Here is a 19566-nt window from a genome sequence, read left to right as displayed (position 1 = left end):
TCCGTGACAACACACCGCGAAAACCGGTTACTGTGATCGCCCGGCAAGCGTAATAACAAAACAATAACAACCCACTGACCTACATTCTGTACGCAAATAAACACCGATAAACGGTCAAGACAGCTGATCGAAGGAACGCGACGACCGTTCCATCGACAACAGCCACGTCTTAAATTTTCCCGTAAACAACACCGGAAAAACAACCAGACGTCATGCCGGGAAAATATATTAATGAGTTGACCGCCGCGGAGTTGCGCTACGAATGTAGGCAGCGCGAGTTGTCGGATACGGGCGCGAAGGATGATCTCGAAATCCGGTTGATACAACATTTCACGGACCTGAACCTACAGGCCATCGAAGTTCGGTTTCCGCCTATGGAACCCGCCGGACATACCGGAAACAACCTGCCAACAGGTCAGATGCTTGACGCCGGACAAAGGGAAAACCAACCGGTCGAATCATCACCCGCCCAGCCACCGAACATCACCACCAATAAACCACCCACACCCACACACCAACAGGCTATGGACATGAGTCAAGCGAGTCGTTCCATAATTAAGGAAGTACGGCAAGCGGCGGAAAACTCGGCGCATGGGCACAGTCTGGAATCGCGACTGACCATGCTCGAGGACTGCATGGCCCGCTTTGGCGACGACCAACGCCGCATTGCAGAGACAATGCGACGCCTGGAAATGGGTATGGCACGCCAAGCACCGGAACACCAACCGGAAGGGACAGCACCGACCCGCCCCCACCACAATGTGTCATCGAACAACACGGAATACGGCACGAGGTACTCCGCGGCACGCGAACCGCCGTCCGCGGGTAACCAGCACGCCGACCGTTCGGTACGTTTCGATGACACACCAAATTTATACCATGCCCCCTCCTCCACACACATATATGCGTCACAACAATCGACGCTGATACCATACGACGACGTATGTGCAGCGAAACATTCGCTGCCGGAGTTCCTCGGAACAACCCCCGAGGATCCGGTACGATTTATACAAATTATACACAAAGCGGAATCGATATTGTACCAAACACGCATAGATAGGTCGGCCTGGACAAATATTGTCACGCAGCAGCTGAAGGGTGCAGCCAGTACATGGTGAAACACCATCAGACTACTGGACCTCACCTGGGATGAGTTCCACGCCGAATTTTTAGAAAAATTCGACAACGTGGAATACAATCACGGCTGCGGGCCGAGATAGTATCCGTCCGACAAACACCAACGCAATCGCTTATGGAGTTCGTGACACAAAAAAATCAACTCGCGCGCCGCGTCAATACCGGGCTATCTGAAACACAGCTAGTCGGTACGATAGCCGGTCTAACGCGCAACGAATACCGCACGCATATACACAAAAAGTCGGACTGTTTATAGTTAATGCGAAAAAATTCTCGAAACTTAGTTTCATTTTTATTTAAATGATGGTTAACTAAAATTTAAAAAACACCTTCACTTTCACGAAATTTATAAGTATTGTCAACAGGCTCTCTTTTACGTGAGTGTAGGGAAGAAAATAATTCAAATTCTTTCTCTTCCTCCTCTAATAACTGCAGTATTACTCTATTATTATTCAATATACACAACGACTCAGCCATAATGGTATTAGTAAATTAAATATTTAAAATACGGATAGGACAGTGCAACACTACAACACACGTGTAGACTGAATTTTATTTTCGTCCGTACTGAAAATATGAGATATTTTTGAAAAGTTGCGACGACGAAGACGTATCTTGGAAAACAATCGAGTCCCAGCGGCCAGTCGTCGCGGCTAGCCGCGGCGATCAGCCGCCGTGACCGGTCGCGCCTTGGAAACCGTACCTTAAGACGGAGACAATATATTATGCGGGTATCCTCTTAACTGAAACACCGAACACTTCTAGAATATTATGAGGTGCTTGAAAACTCAAGTTTTTGTTGAATTCACTATAGGTACCTAATGGCTAATTATACTCAATAATTGCTGTTGGCCGCGTGTTCTGATTTTGTTTGAGTGCATGACTAATTTTTTAGGGAAAAAATTGTATTCGTTAACCTATTACCAATATTCGAAATCCGCCTCGTGACATTTTGATAATTAATTTGCATAGCCAACCCATCACGGCCCAAAAGTAGAATAGTGTCTATAAAAATGACTATTTTTAATATTAATTGGTTTTATTGTTGATTTTTAGAATGAAAGTGAACAAAATAGTCCATAAGTACACGGGGAGCGGTATACAGGTGTTTAACGCACCTGTATACTCGCGTCCCCAAGATTTAATTAATTATAACGCTTCCGGGGGGTTCCGGAAGCGTTATAAGAGGAAAAATATTACTGAGAAGCGACGTGAGTAGATGCATAAAAAATAAAATTCTAGAATAATATAATGATATGTGTACCATCTAATTTGTGTTTCGGGTTGCTTCAAATGCCACAGGAAGGGGCACAAGATTGCCCGGGTGAGTGTGTGTTATGTTCTACCACGACCACTGTTATTCCGTGTTCTATTATTAATTTTTATAATTTTCTTAGCCTCTCATACACCTACACCTATCTTCCAAGGGCTGCCACCACCACCGCCACAGCAAAGTGAACTTCTTCCATCACCACCGCCGCGGGAACTACCGGCGGACGACCCCGAAGTGGTCCAGGTGACCGCGGCGATGGCATCGGTAGAAGTAAGCGATCTAAGTGCATTAATATACATTTCTAATAGCTGCTTGAGAAGAAACTAATCATACCAATTTTATGAATTGTAGGCGATGTCACTGAGCAATGGAAGTTGTAAGTTTCAGTTGGAAAATATCCATTGAATTTCATGTTTTGTTACTTATTTTATTTAATTTGTTTTATTTTATATTTTTCAGCTGAATAAAAACTTTTTTTTTCCAAATTTTTTCTTGTTATTTTAATATGTTAGTTTCTTGCCTGTGTCTAAGGTAGTGATGGGCAGAAACGACTATTTGATACTACCGACTATTAGTCGGTTTTCATCACGTACTACCGACTATTATTCGACTAATAATTTGCACGACCAGCTATATACAAATCATAGAAATTAGTTGAATAATTAGTCGACTATTTTTTCCCAACCAACTAATATGAATAAATGAAATTAGTCGACTAATTATTCGACTACTTTTTTCAACCAACTAATATGAATAAATGAAATTAGTCAACTAATTATTCGACTAAAATAACTGATAAATCGATAAGCAATTCTAAGAAATTTAAATTGTTGTCGTAATTCTATTTAAAACTAGTCAAAACAAAAATACCGATAATGACATGCACGACGCACACACTACAAAGGTTTACATAGGAGACCATTGTTGTGCTAGCCGCTAGGTTTTTACAAATGGGTAATTCTAAGAAATTGTAAGGTCTATTCTTCAGTGTTCTGCATTGATTTTATTTAGATAGGTAAATATTTAATACCCAAAGTACCTTAGTAGTTAGTTATCATTCGACAGTCATACGCGGTATAGACTATAGGCTATTGAGTTTAAACTGTTATACATAAACTCGTATAAAATGTTGAGTAAAAAAAATTCATCAAACGTGTGGTGCTATTTCACTAAAAATGTAAATAAACCTGACGAAGCTAAGTGTAATTTATGTCATACTGTGTACAAACATGGTCACGGTACATCAAATCTGCACGAACATTTGCGCCGTAAACATCAGTCAAAACTTGACGCAGATAAGTCTAAATTTGAATTGGACAAAGATTTAGATTTGCGATTTCAACAAGGTAAGTGATAGTATACTTTTTTAATTGATATTTTAATTCAATTTCAATTTTGTATTTTATTTAGGAGAGGCATCAACATCAACATCCAAACGTAGTTTTAGGGAAACAAGTGAAACAATTATAATACAATATTTGTAATGCTGAACAAGCTTCTATGATCAATAATATTGAAATTTCTGGAGTTCCAAAAACTGCAAATGAAAATGTGTCAGAAATTGTAAAAAAAATAGCTAACGTTTTAAACTATGAAATTATACCTAGCGATATTTTACATTCATTTAGAGGAAAATCATATAAAAACAAAGATGGAAATATTTTTGTGCAGTTTTGCTCAAAAACCGTTAAAGATTCATTATTAAATAATATTAAACTTCGTCATAAAAATAAAAACCCAGTAACCGCAAAGCACCTCCATTCAAGTTTTGATGATTCGAATATTTACATAAATGATCAATTAACTCATTACAACAAAAAGCTATTATGGACTGCTAAGGAAGTAGCAAAAAACTACAACTTCAAATACACTTGGGCGAACTCGGGAGGAATATTCATCAGAAAACAAATTGATGGACAAGCGTTCAAAATTTCAAATTTAGAGATTCTACGAAAAATGGACGAAGAACAAAAGGTAAAAGTTCTTTGGGAAAATATTGATTAATAAGTACCTATATTTTTATAACATGTATTAGTATTTTTTTGTTTATCCATGGTTAATAATTTAGATTTTAATTTTTTAGACACTAAGTCCAATTTAGAATATAGTACATACAATATAAATAATTTAAATGATATTCATAATAAAACTAATGAATTTTCTTTACTGTGCATGAACATACGTAGTATTTGTAAACATTTTGATGAATTTATTATATTCTTGAATGATTGTGAAGTTATCTTCGATGTTATTTGTTTGGTTGAAACTTGGCTAGAAGATAATTCTTTAGAGTTTGAAATAGAAGGGTACATAAATTATAACTACTATAGGAAATTAAATAAATCTGATGGTATCTCTATTTATATTAGAAAAACAATAAATGTAAATACTATTAATTACGGTGTAATTGATCATTGTAGCTCTATAAACTTTAACTTATTAAAAAATAATTCTATATTCAATATAATATGTGTATATCGTTCACCAAGTCTGTCACAAAATATTTTTATCGATAGTTTAGAAAATTACTTAAACAATTTTACTGCAAAAGACACAGTTATATTTTGTGGAGACGTAAATATTAATTTACAGCTAGATACCGTTGATACTGTTAGTTATCTTAATGTCTTATCTACTTTTGGTTTTAAATCATGCATTAATAATACTACTAGATACAACTTATTAAATAGCTCGTCATCTTGCATTGACCATATTTTTTATAAAGATTGTCTTGGTCTTGATAATGTTAAGGGATATGTATGTAAAAATACTATTACTGACCATTATACTGTAATTTTCACTTTAAAAAAAATTAAAAATGGAAACATAAACGTTAGTGAAATTGCTGTAAATAAAAAAATCGAACGTATAAATTTTGATCTACTTAAAAAATTATGTAAAGAAGAAACATGGTATGATGTTGTTAATACAAGTGATATCAATAATGCAATAAATTCGTTCTTTTATAAAATAAATAATGCAATTAATTTGTCCATTACTACTAAACAATTTCGCCAACCTAAATTTAAATATAAAATTAAAAAATGGGTCACTACAGGCATAATTGTATCGATGCGGCACAGAGATAAAATGTTTAATAAAATTAAACAACAACCTTTCAATACTAAACTCAAATATAGCTACAAAATATATAGAAACTTACTAACAAAAATTATTAAATCTGCTAAAGATTTATTTTTTTCTAAGGAAATAATTATAGCACAAGGAAATACACAAAAGGTATGGAATTTAATTAAGGAATCAATAAATAATAAAGATAATAAAAAAACTATAACTAATGTTGAATCGTTAATTGATGAACATAATCATAATAATATTATTCATGAAAGCAAAGATATTGCCAATAAATTCAATAATTTTTTTACAAATATAGGTGAAAATATTGCCAAAAAAATTAATTTACTTTCGACATCAAATATCACTATAAACAATTCTAATTACAAAACTAATATAAACTCTGTTTTCCTTAGGCCTATCTCTAAAGATGAAATTAAAAATTATATCCTCAATAGTAAAGAGCACAACTCTTTTTATATATATGGTCTAACAAACTTTGTTTTGAAGCATATTATCGATGACATTATTACACCTTTAGAATATATTTTTAATTTGTCATTAACTTCTGGAATTTTCCCAAATGCACTTAAGGAAACTATTATAATTCCACTCTTTAAACAGGGAAATAAAAATATGTGTACAAACTATCGCCCAATATCTCTTACTTACACTTTAGCTAAAGTGCTTGAAAAATGTATAAAATCAAGGTTATATGAGTTTCTTGAAGCGTCACAAATTTTCACTGAAAACCAATTTGGCTTCAGAAAAAATAAAGGTACATCTAAAGCGTTACAACATATTATTAGCAAAATCCATAAAAAGCTTGATGAGGGTGATTTTGTAATTGGAATCTTTCTTGATGTAAAAAAAGCTTTTGATTCTGTAGATCATAATTTATTATTAAAAAAACTAGAAAATTATGGAATTCGTGGTGTTGCAAACAATCTCATTAAAAGCTTTTTAACAAATCGTAACCAAAGGGTTAAAATAAATAATACATTTAGCAACTATAACATTTTAAATTACGGAGTTCCACAAGGAACCGTGCTGGGACCTCTACTATTCATTGTTTATATTAATGATCTTCTAGATTTAAATTGTGATGGATTGATTACGTATTTTGCTGATGATACCACTATATTAATCAATGAAAAAAATAAAGACGCTCTAGTTTCTAAAGCGACACAAATTATGTCCGATGTTAATAAATGGTTTAGTTTAAATTCTCTTGAAATAAACTATGAAAAAACTTGTTGCATTTCTTTCGCGATTTCAAAAAAAAGCTCTCAAATGTTAGACGGTATAAAAATACACCTTTTAAATTGTTTTAAAGTGAAATTTCCAAATAATGATAACTTTAGTTGTAATTGTACTAATATTAAATCTGTTGACTCAATTAAATACCTAGGTGTAACTCTTGATAAGTACTTAAAATGGGATACTCATATTGGTATTACTGTAAAAAAAATTAGAAGTCTTTTCTATAAATTCAAGTCTCTAAAGAATATCTTATTGCCAGTTACCATGCGAATGGTTTTTTGTGCACTTGCTCAATCTATTTTTAGTTATGGGATTTCAGCTTGGGGAGGAGCTTATATTACACATCTTAAAAAACTTACATCGACAATAAATTCGCTACTTAGAATTTCCTTTAAATTACCCTTTCGCACAAATACTGATATTATATATAAAACTTATAACTTACTCAACCTTAAACAACTATATATTAAAGAAGTTTTATGCAATTTATACTTATATAATCATAAAGAGTTTAATTTTAAACACAATTATGATACTCGCCAAATTATAAACAATACTTTTCAAATGTTCAAATGTAATAGTGAATTCGGTAAAAGAAACCCATATTATATTAGTTTATATTATTGTAATTATCTTTGTATCAATATTAACAGTTTTGATAATTTTACCCTTTATAAAAAGTATGTTATCTATAAAGTATCAATATCACAATTTGAATAGAAACTAATAAAATTAGTTTTAGTTACTTTTATATTAACACTTTAACAATTTGTCTTTTAATACACTACTTTATATCACTATGTTATTATTTATCTTTATCTTTATTTTTTGTTTTTTATGCTTGAATGTATTTAAATCAGTAAATAGTATTGTTAAGGATAATTCATAAACTTAAGAAGCATGAACTCTTGTCTCCCCACAAGCTACGGCTTTTGGAGACAAATTTTTTCACATTATATATATTATGTTTTTAAATTGTAATTTTTGAAATAACAATAAACTAAACATTATTATTATTATTATTATTATTATTATAATGACAAACAATTCAATTAATGACGTTCAAGTACCTGTATTAAAAAAACAAACAAAACAATTACTTCTTTCGAAAAGGTAATTTTATTTGATTTATTTACATATTTTAGTACAAAAAAAAAGCGTATAAATGGATGTCGCTCTGTTGTACATTAGGAGGTGGGATGGACCTCAGTCATAGAGTACCTAGGTGACTATAATGTGTTTGTTAAATTTGAATGCAATGATAGGTACCCACATAGCAAAATTATATTTTTAAAATATTATTAAAATACTTTATAAATTATTTAAATGTTTTCAATATATTCATTCATGGTTGTCAAAAAGTTTTAAGATATTATCACAATATTATTAGATCATCATTTGTCCAATGATGAAATATTATAAATATATCTAACGACAATATTTACATAATATGTTAGTGATGTTATTTTGAAAATATGTCACATACAATGATTATGAAATATGTTGCCAATAATATTTTGAAAATGATTGGCACGCAATGCTTTTGAAATATTTCGGTGATATTATTTTAAAAATATTTCGTATACAATAATTGTGAAATATATTTCTTATAATATTTTGAAAGTGATTTGCACACAATGTTTACTAGATATATTGGTGATATTCTTTTGAAAATATTTCGTAGACAATATTCATGAAATATATAGGTTACATTAGTTTGAAAACAATATATTAACAAATAAAATATTATGGGTGATAGTATAATTATGAAAATAATTACGTTTTATTATGATACCTTACATGTATATTTTTGTTAACATGAAAAAAAGTTATACAAAATAAAAGTGGTACATATTATAATATTATCATGTTAAAAAAAAAATCTGACTGTGTCTTACAGAAAAATAATGATACTAAATATTATGATATAACATCAAATATAATATTTATTATATAAATACAGTATTAAAAATAATAATCATAAAAAAAGTGATACCGCTTATATGTATATTTTTGTTAACGATTGAATAAAAGTTATACAAAATAAGTAGTACCTATATTATAATATTAAAAAAAAAATCTGACTGTGTCTTACAGAAAAATAATAATAATAAAAAAGTTTATCTTGTCTATATATTAATATAAGACTTGTAATAATCAAAACAATATGATAAAAAAAAATTATTGACTTATTCACCCTTGTCAAATATTTTATAATATATTAAAATAAAGAAATAAAAATAGAATTATGATAAAAAATAATCATACTATACAATATTAGTAATAAAAAGCTTTTGATAATTTAAACAGTTTTTTCTGCATTTTTTTTTATCCTTGAAGGAGCTTGTGCCATCCAACTCTTTATTGGCTTTTCTATTTCTTTGATTGATACTTCTTTAAATTTTTTCAATTTTTAAAATCGCATCTGCAAGAATAATATGAAAAACATGAGAATACATTAATATAAAATTTGTTGACAATTATTTTATGAATCATTAAAATTATTTAAATTTTAGACTAAAATAAATAATTTTAATAATATAAATCAAAACAGTAAGAGAATTTTTAGATAAATACATATCTATAGCTTATTTACAAAAAATAGTTTTTATGTAAACTGTTTTTTACTAATGTATACTATAACTATTTGTATATAGTTTACCAAATATTTTATTACACTTAAAAAAAACTTATTAGAAAAGATATATATATTATATAGATCAACTATAGGAATAGTATATGTAATAACTACATATTATGTATAGATGATACACACATTATTATATACAAATAAAGTACTTGCCTATTATAACTGTACAATGCTGAAGGTTTGAAAATGTTTTTTTGCCTTTAAAACCTATAAAAGAGTAGTTTGCCAAAAAATTATCTGTAAATAATTTTTGCATTATTTTTCTTACGGACTCCGACAAACTGTCTCCCATCAACCGTGTTAACAAAACAATCTATAGTCTGTCTCAAAGTAGAAGACACCGGGCGGCCGACCGGTTTTCGTTCGGTATGCGCATCTGCTCCCCTCCAGTTTGCGCGCCAGGTGATCTACGCGGTCGTCCACATACCAATTAAACAACCGTTATACAGTATACACCGTACACAAAATATTTTATTGCTGTCTGCGATTGACTACGTCTCGCTCTGCACGTCGTTTGCACTATCACTATAACCTAATCGTATTTTGATTTGTATTTTTTGTATTTTTGCCGTGTATAGTTTTTTTAAGTATATTTACGCCATGGACAACGAAGTTTCAGATTTTACATCACCAGCGAAGAAAAATAAGAGAGGAAAGGTAAGAAAATTGTTATGAAATATTATAATATAAAAAAAGTCTTTATATATATATTAATAATTCGATACTAAAAAAATATCCTGTACAATTTTGCAAGTAAAATAATATTTCGTTACACTCGTAATATTATTTACAAAAACAAAATATTTTTTCTGATTTTCATTTTTTTTTTAATTTTTTTTTTATCTTTTAATGGTAATTTATATAATTTAATGTTAAAAGTTGATTGCTTAACATCATTTATACGTTATATTAATACAAGCATTAATTTCTTACGAGGATTTTACTCATTTTTATTTTTCAACTAATAGTATTCTATGCTTAAACACATTTTTTTCTTTTTTCTTTTTAGTGGGTTTCTTCACAGCAGAAGGAAATGATTGTCAACCATTACAAAAGCAAAGTCCAAGCGAACCCAAAAATCACAATACGTGAAGCCCGGACAATCATTTCAAAAGAATTGGGGATTGGAGAAAAAACCATATCCAATACATTAAAAGAATACCGTGAAACTAAAACCGTCAGTTCACCAAATAAAGAACGGATCCATAAAAATGTGATTTCGAAGACGGATGATTTTGATAAATATGCCATAAGAAGAAAAATTCACAATTTATGGATAAATCGTGAGTTACCCACGCTTGACAAAATACTTTCGGTCGTCAACGAAGATGAAAGTCTACCATCTTTTTCCCGAGCGACATTACATCGACTTTTAAAATCGATGGATTTCGTTTACACCAAAAGAGGACGAAACAGTGCGCTTTTAGACTCCAATGAACTTATTCTTTGGCGGAGGAGATATTTGCGAAATATCAAAAAATATCGTGAGGAAGGTCGTCCAATTTACTATCTGGACGAAACGTGGGTTAATGCTGGAGACGTCAATACCAAAGTGTGGGTCGACAAAACTGTCCAATCTAGTCAACATGCGTTTTCCCAGGGCCTTTCAACTGGTCCCGTAAATCCGAGTGGTAAGGGGAAACGATTAATAGTCGTTCATATTGGCTCTGAAGATGGATTTGTTCCTGGAGGATTATTGTCGTTCGAGTCGAAAAAGAACACTAGTGACTATCATGACGAAATGAATGGGCAAAGTTTCCGTGATTGGTTACTATGTGTTTTGCCGAAATTAAAAGATAACGCGGTAATCGTTATGGATAACGCTCCTTACCATTCGGTAAAATTAGAGAAATGTCCAACAACAAATTGGAAGAAAGCGAACATTATTGAATGGCTTCAAAGCAAAGGGGAGGTAATTGATAGCACTATGATTATACCAGAATTATTGGATATTGTGAAACAACTAAAACCATTGTACGACAAATACGAAATCGATGAACTAGTTTCACAACACAATAAAACAGTGCTACGATTACCTCCATACCACTGCGAACTCAATCCGATTGAAATGGCTTGGTCGGTAATCAAAAACCACGTAAAATCGAATAACAAGACTTTCAAGCTTAAAGATGTCCAAAAGCTCTTGATTGAAGGCGTAAATAAAGTCACTGAAGAAATGTGGAGAAATTTTATAAGCCACACTGAAAATGAAGAGGACAAATTTTGGAACATCGATATGATTGTGGACGAGTTAATGGCTGAACGACAAGATTTAGTTATGACGATCGGCCAGAGCGATGACGACGACGATGATTCATTTTCTGATTTGGATTAATTGTGTATATAGTAACTGTAAATTTTTTTTTATTTATATTTGACGAAGATGTTATTCAGATTTATTTTTTTGCATAACGTATAATTTTTAAAGACTGTTTTCTGATTAATCATGTGAATATAAATGTAAATAAAATACCAATTTTTTGTTGCATAATTTTATATAGACGTATATTTAAAATGAATTGCACTAAAAATGTTTTTTTTATACCTGGTGTTTAAATATAAAAATTATGGTAAAAAACTATAATAAAGTTTCTTATTCATTTTTAAACCACAAATTTTTTGTTTTTTTTTATTTATTGATACTTGTAGTGTTATTTTTTGACGACAAAATGTATTTCAACATGGTTCAGAACATGGTAGAATTTGAAGAAAAAATATTTTCTCGAAATAATTCAAATATTATAGGTTACTTTACAGAAAAAATATAAAAATTACACAGTTATGCATTTTTAAACATTATACAACAATTTTTATAAATACCTTTTAATGAAAAAATAAATTATGAAACTTCATATTTGTACTTCTATGTACACACATTGTCAACGTATGGCGTATGCAGGCCGACGTCGATAGTTTTATTATTTTTCTATTTATTATTTGTACTCGGTGTATGCTACCGCTTTCGTATTGCCGTCGGAAGTTGTCGACTATTCGGTTTACGTCGGCTGTCGATTTCGTCTCATAGTGGGGGAAAATCGGGCAACGAGCTTCCGCGGCCGTCAGTCGCGATGCGCGAAACCGGTGTATTCTACTTTGAGACAGAGTATAGAAGATATTGTAAGTAATAAAATAATTAAATAAATAACTTGCTGCAGTATATTATTATGTTGATTCAAAATATTTTAATTACCACATAAGCTTTATATTGTCGGTCATTGGTTAATTTATCTTCCATTTTTTCTAGGTCATCATTGTTATCAATGCATATTATGTCATTTTCATAATTATCAAATACATTATCCAAATTAGAAAATGCATTATTGCTATTCAGTTTATCATTAATTGTTTCTAATAATGAGTAAAAAGAATCAAGACGCTTGTTAACAGATTCAATTTCGTACTTCATGTTGGTCATAGATCTCGATATAAACTTTTTGAATCCTTAACAAAATGTTTAAGTAATATTTAATACTAAAATAAAATGTTCAAAACAACATTTTTATATTTACCTTGGTCATTATCATATTCAAAATTAGATGCCTGATGACGTTTGTCTTTATTTTTAAATGGTTCAGTTAACTGAGCTTTTGGTGTAGACTGATACGATCTTGATTCAGGTGAGTGGTTTACATAATATGTTGGTGTTGTTTGATGCTGCGATAGTTTGGAAGTTGAACTTTGGTCATGAGTTGTAAATGATCCAGTTTTGTGAAAGACTTTCAATTTTTTGTTTTTTGATGAACTAGATGAAATTTCACGAGTAAAATCATCATTTGAAAAAGGCTTATAATTTTTATCAACATCATTCTCAGAATCTGTAACAGAAATTAATTTATTATTAAAAGTGTTTTGAATCAATGAACAAATCAAAATTTGGCACCATATTAAATGCATTTAGAATAAAGTACTCTGAACTAAATCTTATTATATTAGAACATTGTGGCGCTGAAAGTGAGTGATTATTTCTAGAGTTGAAAGCAGGAAGTTTGAAGTTTATCTTATTTTTAAGAGCTCTGGGCATGATATTTTATTATTAATTAATTTAAGTACACAATAAAATATGTATTACTTATATTCTTTAAATAATGTATTAAAATTCAACTATACATCAATTTTTAATAGAAATTTACCAATTTTACCACATATTTGATAAATATAGGTACTTGTAATAAGTAATAACTATAGGTAGGTACTAGTAATAACTATCAAAAATATGTTTAACATTATTATAGTGATATATACAATATACAATATACAATATACATACACCAAACTTTTACTAATGTTAGAATATTTTACCTTCAGAATCGATTAGTGGTGGAGAAAGAAGCCTTGTTTGGTTTTTAGACGATACAAATCTTGAGTTTTTCTTCTTTTTTAAGCGCATATCTTCAAATAAGTTATCGCATGATGATGCCTCTGAATTATCTTGAGCCAAGGTACGAGCTTCTAAATAACTTCCTAAATACATAGTACTTTTTTTAGTAAAAATATTAAATGCAACATAAATAGGTATTGTAATTGCAATTATGGTAACATTTCATATTTTGATATTTACATGAATATTATTATTATTTACTATTTTGTATACTTACCAACATGCTCATATAATATTTTTGCCTTATAACTGGAGAATTCTAACTCATTTGGTGCAGTTCTTTTTTCTATGTTTCTACTAATTTTGCTGTTGGGCCATGCACAGAGGCCATCTTTATACCAAAATGCAGGTACAGCAGCTAATGTGCTGTCGGCTTCAAATAGTACAACTATCCACATCCTTCAAAACAAACAATACATATACAATATATACATGATAAAATATAGAAACTATTTACATTATGTTTATACAAATTTAAAATACCTGTTGTTTTATTTTTTTACACATTCTACTGCACTAAATCTAATACTTAATAAATATTATACATATAAATATGATATCTACATAATTACATAATAAATGTATCATAACTTATCTAATTATGGGTATAGATATAAAATTATCATCAAAGTTGATCATAACAACTTTTTTTTTTATTTCAGTTATCTTCCACTCTTTTGTCGTTTCTGAGAGACTTTTAACAATCCAAATATCTAACTTCGATGACTTTAAGGGTTTAATGAACAAATTTTCTTTATATAAAAAATTCCTACCAATAATTATATTAATATGCGATAATATATCAATTATTTTAACTATTTCCCCTCCTGTTGTAAGAATAAAACAATCTGGCTCATGTGTTGAAAAATTTAATTGATCGTGATGATTGTCGTATGTGATATTTTCACTATCACAAATTTCTTTGTATCGTTTAACCACCTGTTGTAAAGGCTTATCATGTTTTCGTAGCATCCGTTTCAAATATTTCATATAGTTTTCAAAATAAAAGCAGCTGCAACTATCTAGAGGTCCATATATCTTATAGTCATCAGCTAAATGCAGTAATCCATGAACATTGTGTGACATAAATTCAATACCATAAATTTGTTGAAAAGTTTTAACAAAATAATCAAGAAGTTGATGAGCATACTCCAAATATTTACAGTGATCTGAACTCAATAAAATTCTCATTGCAATACTGAGGGTCATAAAATTGAGGTAACAGTCTTCAGATATAACATTTTTTAATACTATAGGACCAGTGTATAATAAAAATTGTCTGAATTCTGTTGCTTTGAATCGTCCCACTTCTTCAAGTCCCCTGGGTTTTCTAGCAAAGTCATTTGTGATACATGTCTTTATTTTTAAAAGATTGGTTGTAATTTTTTTTGATTTCCAACTTGGTAAGCATACATTAGATGGCCCCTTATTTAACCATAAGGTTATTAGTCGTTTTGTGACACCTAGACACACCAAGTGCATATAATCCAACGGAAACAAATCAACAATGTTAATGTTGGGAATCAATGCAAGACATGAAATTGTGGGTGAAACATGATACTGCTCATTCTTCATCATAACATAATCTTCATGATTTCTTTTTTCATTGCTATTTTCATTGTAAGGAAAACAAACATGATTTATGCAATATTCACCTTCATGTAAACATTTAGTGCACGAAAAGTAACCTGAATGTCCTTTTACTCTTAATATATAGGCCTTAGCAGGGGAATCACAACAAATCATTTTAATTTCAATTTTTCTAAGCTGATTGTTCACCATTAATCCACTTCTACTTAATTCTAACACTTCAGCAATAAAATCAGAAAGATAGTTATTACTATCTGATGGTTTTTTATTTCCATGAAATATTCCAACGGGAAAAACATATTTATGATAGGGCATAATATAGGCCAAAATAGGCCAAAATTGACTGGAGCTACTTTTCGATATTGGTAACCCATCGATCCCAACTGCAATTTGAATAGACTCTTGCAAAGGTAAAATTGATGAAAACCTTAGTATTCCATTACGTAAGCCAAAATGATAATACATACCATTTGGGTGTACTTCTCTTAAATGCAATACTTTTGTAGAGTTAGAATGAAGAAGTGTTCGACAATCTCTAGGTACAAATGAAAGTTCTGCTTTATATTTCAAAATTTCTAAAAGTTTATTAATTGTATTTTGAGGGACATTATAATCTACAGCCCAATGAGCCAATGATTGTAAAATATCTTCCTGGCGGTTATATTTACTTTTATAAATATTTATAAACTCATCATTGCTGGATTTTAGTACATTTTCAATAACTATATTTGGAATTGAAATATTATTACGTTCTACTATTAGCTGATCAGACTGGCCCATAACTGAGTTAAAAATGTTTAATGTACTTTTAACAGTACTTGAAATAGGAGTTGCGTTAGGTAATATTTCTTGTACGGGTAAAATGTCATAAGTACTATTTAAATCATCTGGTAAATGACCTGTATACCAATCACCCAAAGCATCCAACTCTCTTTGCACTTTTCTTTTTTTTGTTCTAGTACAAAATACTTTTTTCATTTTAAACAAACTGAAAACATTAATCAAATTTAAAAATATATAGGTAAACAATAAATTAAAAAAGAAAAAATGTTAAATTAATATTTTTATTTATAAAAAATATAAGTAATGGTCATAAATCATAATATTTTACATTTAGAATGATATACCTAGTTATAATATAACAATAATAATAATAACAATATAATAATTACTAACCAACAATGACATATATATACAAACATTTTTTAAATTAATTAATACCCTGTAAGCTATAGCTATTGCTTGTAATGCGTGGACGTGAGTTCGGTTTGGAATGTATTCAAAAAAACACAATAATAGTACTTAAATATTAAATAATTATTTAATTGGTGGATCATTTGCAATGTATTTGTTAGTCTATTGAGTATTCTTTTTAATATAATGTTAAAGTGACTAGTAGAAGTGCAATGCCAAAATTTAATACCTAGTTTGTATTAATGATAAATAAATACCTAGTAGGTATGTTTGAGTTTAATATTACATATTTATCTAACTTTTTCCAAAATATAAAATAATTTTCTTATAGGTTTTAACAAAACATTTATACCTATGTTTATTCCATTTAAATTTGTTATCATAATACAGCCCAAGATCTTTGATATTGTTTACTTTTTCTAATAAATAACAGTTAAGGACTTACAGCAGTTATTAAACTTTTTATAGCGAGGCACAAATATACATATAGGTAGTTTATATTGATCATTATAATATTTATATCATTCTAATTATTTTGTATTTCATAATACATATTATAATTGGTTTTGTTTAGGTTTAATTCAAATAAGTTATTTTATTAACCTAATTTAGTAAGGTAAATATATAAAATTCTTGACTAAATATTAATACTAACTATAAATTAAGTTCTATATTTAAGTCTTTTAGGTCTACTTGTATTTTTATTCCTTTGTTGAGCATGAGACAAAGGTGGAAAAACACCATTTTAATAGCTAGGTCCTAGGTAGATCATAAAAACGGTATATCATGATAAAATACAGGCACTTACGCGTTTTATTATTCTGCTCTAGCGTGCTCTCCAAAAGACTTCGAGGCAGTAAGGCACAGTCACAAGCAACAGCAATTATTCGTAATGTGTGCACTGTGCAACATAAATATATATAACAATGTTAGCAGTTATATAACACGCGGTTTAAATTGTTCACATCAGTATTTAAATATTTAGATAGACTGTAATATTGTCAATAGACAATAGGTAATGTGAAGGTAGATGATTATAATAAAATGAACAAGTATAATACAATTATAATAGGTACTTACGCGTTTTATTAATCTGCTCTAGCGTGCTCTCCAAAAGTTTTGACTTCGAGGCAGTAAGTCACAAACAACAGCCGCTATTCGTATTGTGTGCAATATAAATATATATAATAATAATGTTAGCAATTCTATAGGACCCGTATTAATTGTTCACATCAGTATTTAAATATTTTAGTCAGGTCGATTCGAATATTCGATGTCGGTATGTAGTCGTGTAGTGTAGGAATGTAGGATGCCGCGGTGGCCCGGTGGCGATAGCAGCGCGCGGTGGCGTTGAAAAGCGCGGTCGTTATCGCTTTGGATTCACTGATAAATAACATTATTACGTAATTTCACGGAATTATACCAATATGTGAACTATTTTTAGCGGCGATCACTTTCTTGACTTGGCTGGAACGGCGGGGCTATATAATATAATATAATATGTACTATAACTTATAAGGTCTATTATACGATTTCTCATTACGTGTTATTGCCCAGCCAACAAAAATACAAGCATGTTGAATGTTCGTATTAATCGCGTATTAGTTAGCATTGTTATTGATTTAGATTGTAGAATATTATTCTAAACAATTAATTGTTAATGTATTCATATTCTATTATACTATATATAATCATTCGGTACGTTTGCCAAAAAACACGTCTGAATTCATATGTTGCGCGTGTGTTAGACAAAGACAGGAAATCACGGTATCGAATACCCTTAAAGAAATTTTTTTATAAAAGATGAGAATTTTTTAAATTCTTATAATGTCACATGAGGTAATCAATTTTTCTTACACCTAAGAATAATTACACCTTCTTACAAATAATTGAAACCGTAATTTCTAATTATATTATAAAACTTAAAGATCATCATTATCCTCATTCTATACAAACAAGATAACAAATAAGTTCCTAAAATACACAGTAGGTACGACATTTCTTACCCACTATAATAAGTATTATATTCAATAACATTTTAACTAAAGCTGGTATATATATATCCTTCTCAATTTCAAAATCTATTATCATTCCATCAATAAAATTGTGGTAAAAAAAAAGAAAGTTATAACTATACCCAGTGGCGTACATATGAATTGTTATTATAATAACTATGGGCCAAATTATCAGTTATCACTATAGTCAAGAATAGCACGATCTAAGTAGGTACTAACATAGCTATAACTATACATTTTTTAGGGAGCTGGGTGGTTATAATTATGACATACACAGTAAAAATAAAAATTACGCAATTTAATTATTATGTAAAATTAATTTTTTGATTCTTTTGTAAAAAATATTGATAGTGTTATTTATATATTGTAATGTTATATCTTACTAAGAATTTAATATCAAAGTCAATTTATTATAAGTCATCAAAGCAAGTCCTGACCATCCAACATTTCCTTGTTGATTCCTCAAAAACGATTTTAATCAACCGGCTAACTTAATCATGGTGAAAAACTGTAAACAGCTAGTATAGATAATACATGCAATTATGCTTTAATTGAACTATTTCAATATTTTTGAACAAACATAAATTTGTTCATCAAATCAATTTAGTTTCCGACCAGGACTGTCCACTATAAATATATATATACATAGTGATGCATTATTCAATATGTTACTAAATTAAAAATTAGTTAACTATATTTATATATGTATAGAAAATATATGGATACCAAAATTAAAGTTATTTCTATATTTATTGACTCTATTAATCAAAATGTATACTGCTTAAAAAAAAGACTTGGCGGTTTTAAGAGATATTCCATTTGCTGTACTATTTAAATCATATTATATAACAAATGGAATACACAAAGTTAGAATAAATAATAAACTCATTGAATATATTATAATATATATTATCACATATGGTGTGTTAATCAAGGAACTGTATTGGGCCCAATTTTATTTAATATGTATGTTAATATGGTTTACTAAATA

The 19566-nt window shown here is 29.7% G+C and overlaps 1 protein-coding gene across 1 annotated transcript; it reads right to left on the bottom strand.

Moving 5' to 3' along the window:
• Positions 1 to 9099: 9099 nt before the first annotated feature.
• Positions 9100 to 17731, bottom strand: LOC132935339 (uncharacterized). The gene is made up of 8 exons (XM_061001862.1): positions 17641 to 17731; positions 17369 to 17461; positions 13994 to 14175; positions 13698 to 13859; positions 12908 to 13213; positions 12589 to 12839; positions 9552 to 9711; positions 9100 to 9173 (listed from the first exon to the last, which is right to left on the bottom strand). Exons 3-8 carry the CDS (start codon positions 14172 to 14174, stop codon positions 9145 to 9147), a joined length of 1089 nt encoding a protein of 362 aa, XP_060857845.1. The 5' UTR covers position 14175; positions 17369 to 17461; positions 17641 to 17731; the 3' UTR covers positions 9100 to 9144.
• Positions 17732 to 19566: the final 1835 nt, after the last annotated feature.

Source organism: Metopolophium dirhodum, chromosome 1 (genome assembly GCF_019925205.1).
Source record: "Metopolophium dirhodum isolate CAU chromosome 1, ASM1992520v1, whole genome shotgun sequence".
In the NCBI taxonomy this organism is placed as follows: domain Eukaryota; kingdom Metazoa; phylum Arthropoda; class Insecta; order Hemiptera; family Aphididae; genus Metopolophium; species Metopolophium dirhodum.
This window is presented reverse-complemented; position numbering and strand designations above follow the sequence as displayed.

Excerpts from the sequence above, each read along its gene's own strand:
- LOC132935339 (XM_061001862.1), bottom strand. The coding sequence starts at position 14,174 with ATGTGGATAGTTGTACTATTTGAAGCCGACAGCACATTAGCTGCTGTA. Across the intron at positions 13,860-13,993 it reads AATATTATATGAGCATGTTG|GAAGTTATTTAGAAGCTCGT; the intron begins GTAAGTATACAA and ends CTATGTATTTAG. Across the intron at positions 9,174-9,551 it reads GCATTGTACAGTTATAATAG|ATGCGATTTTAAAAATTGAA; the intron begins GCAAGTACTTTA and ends TTATTCTTGCAG.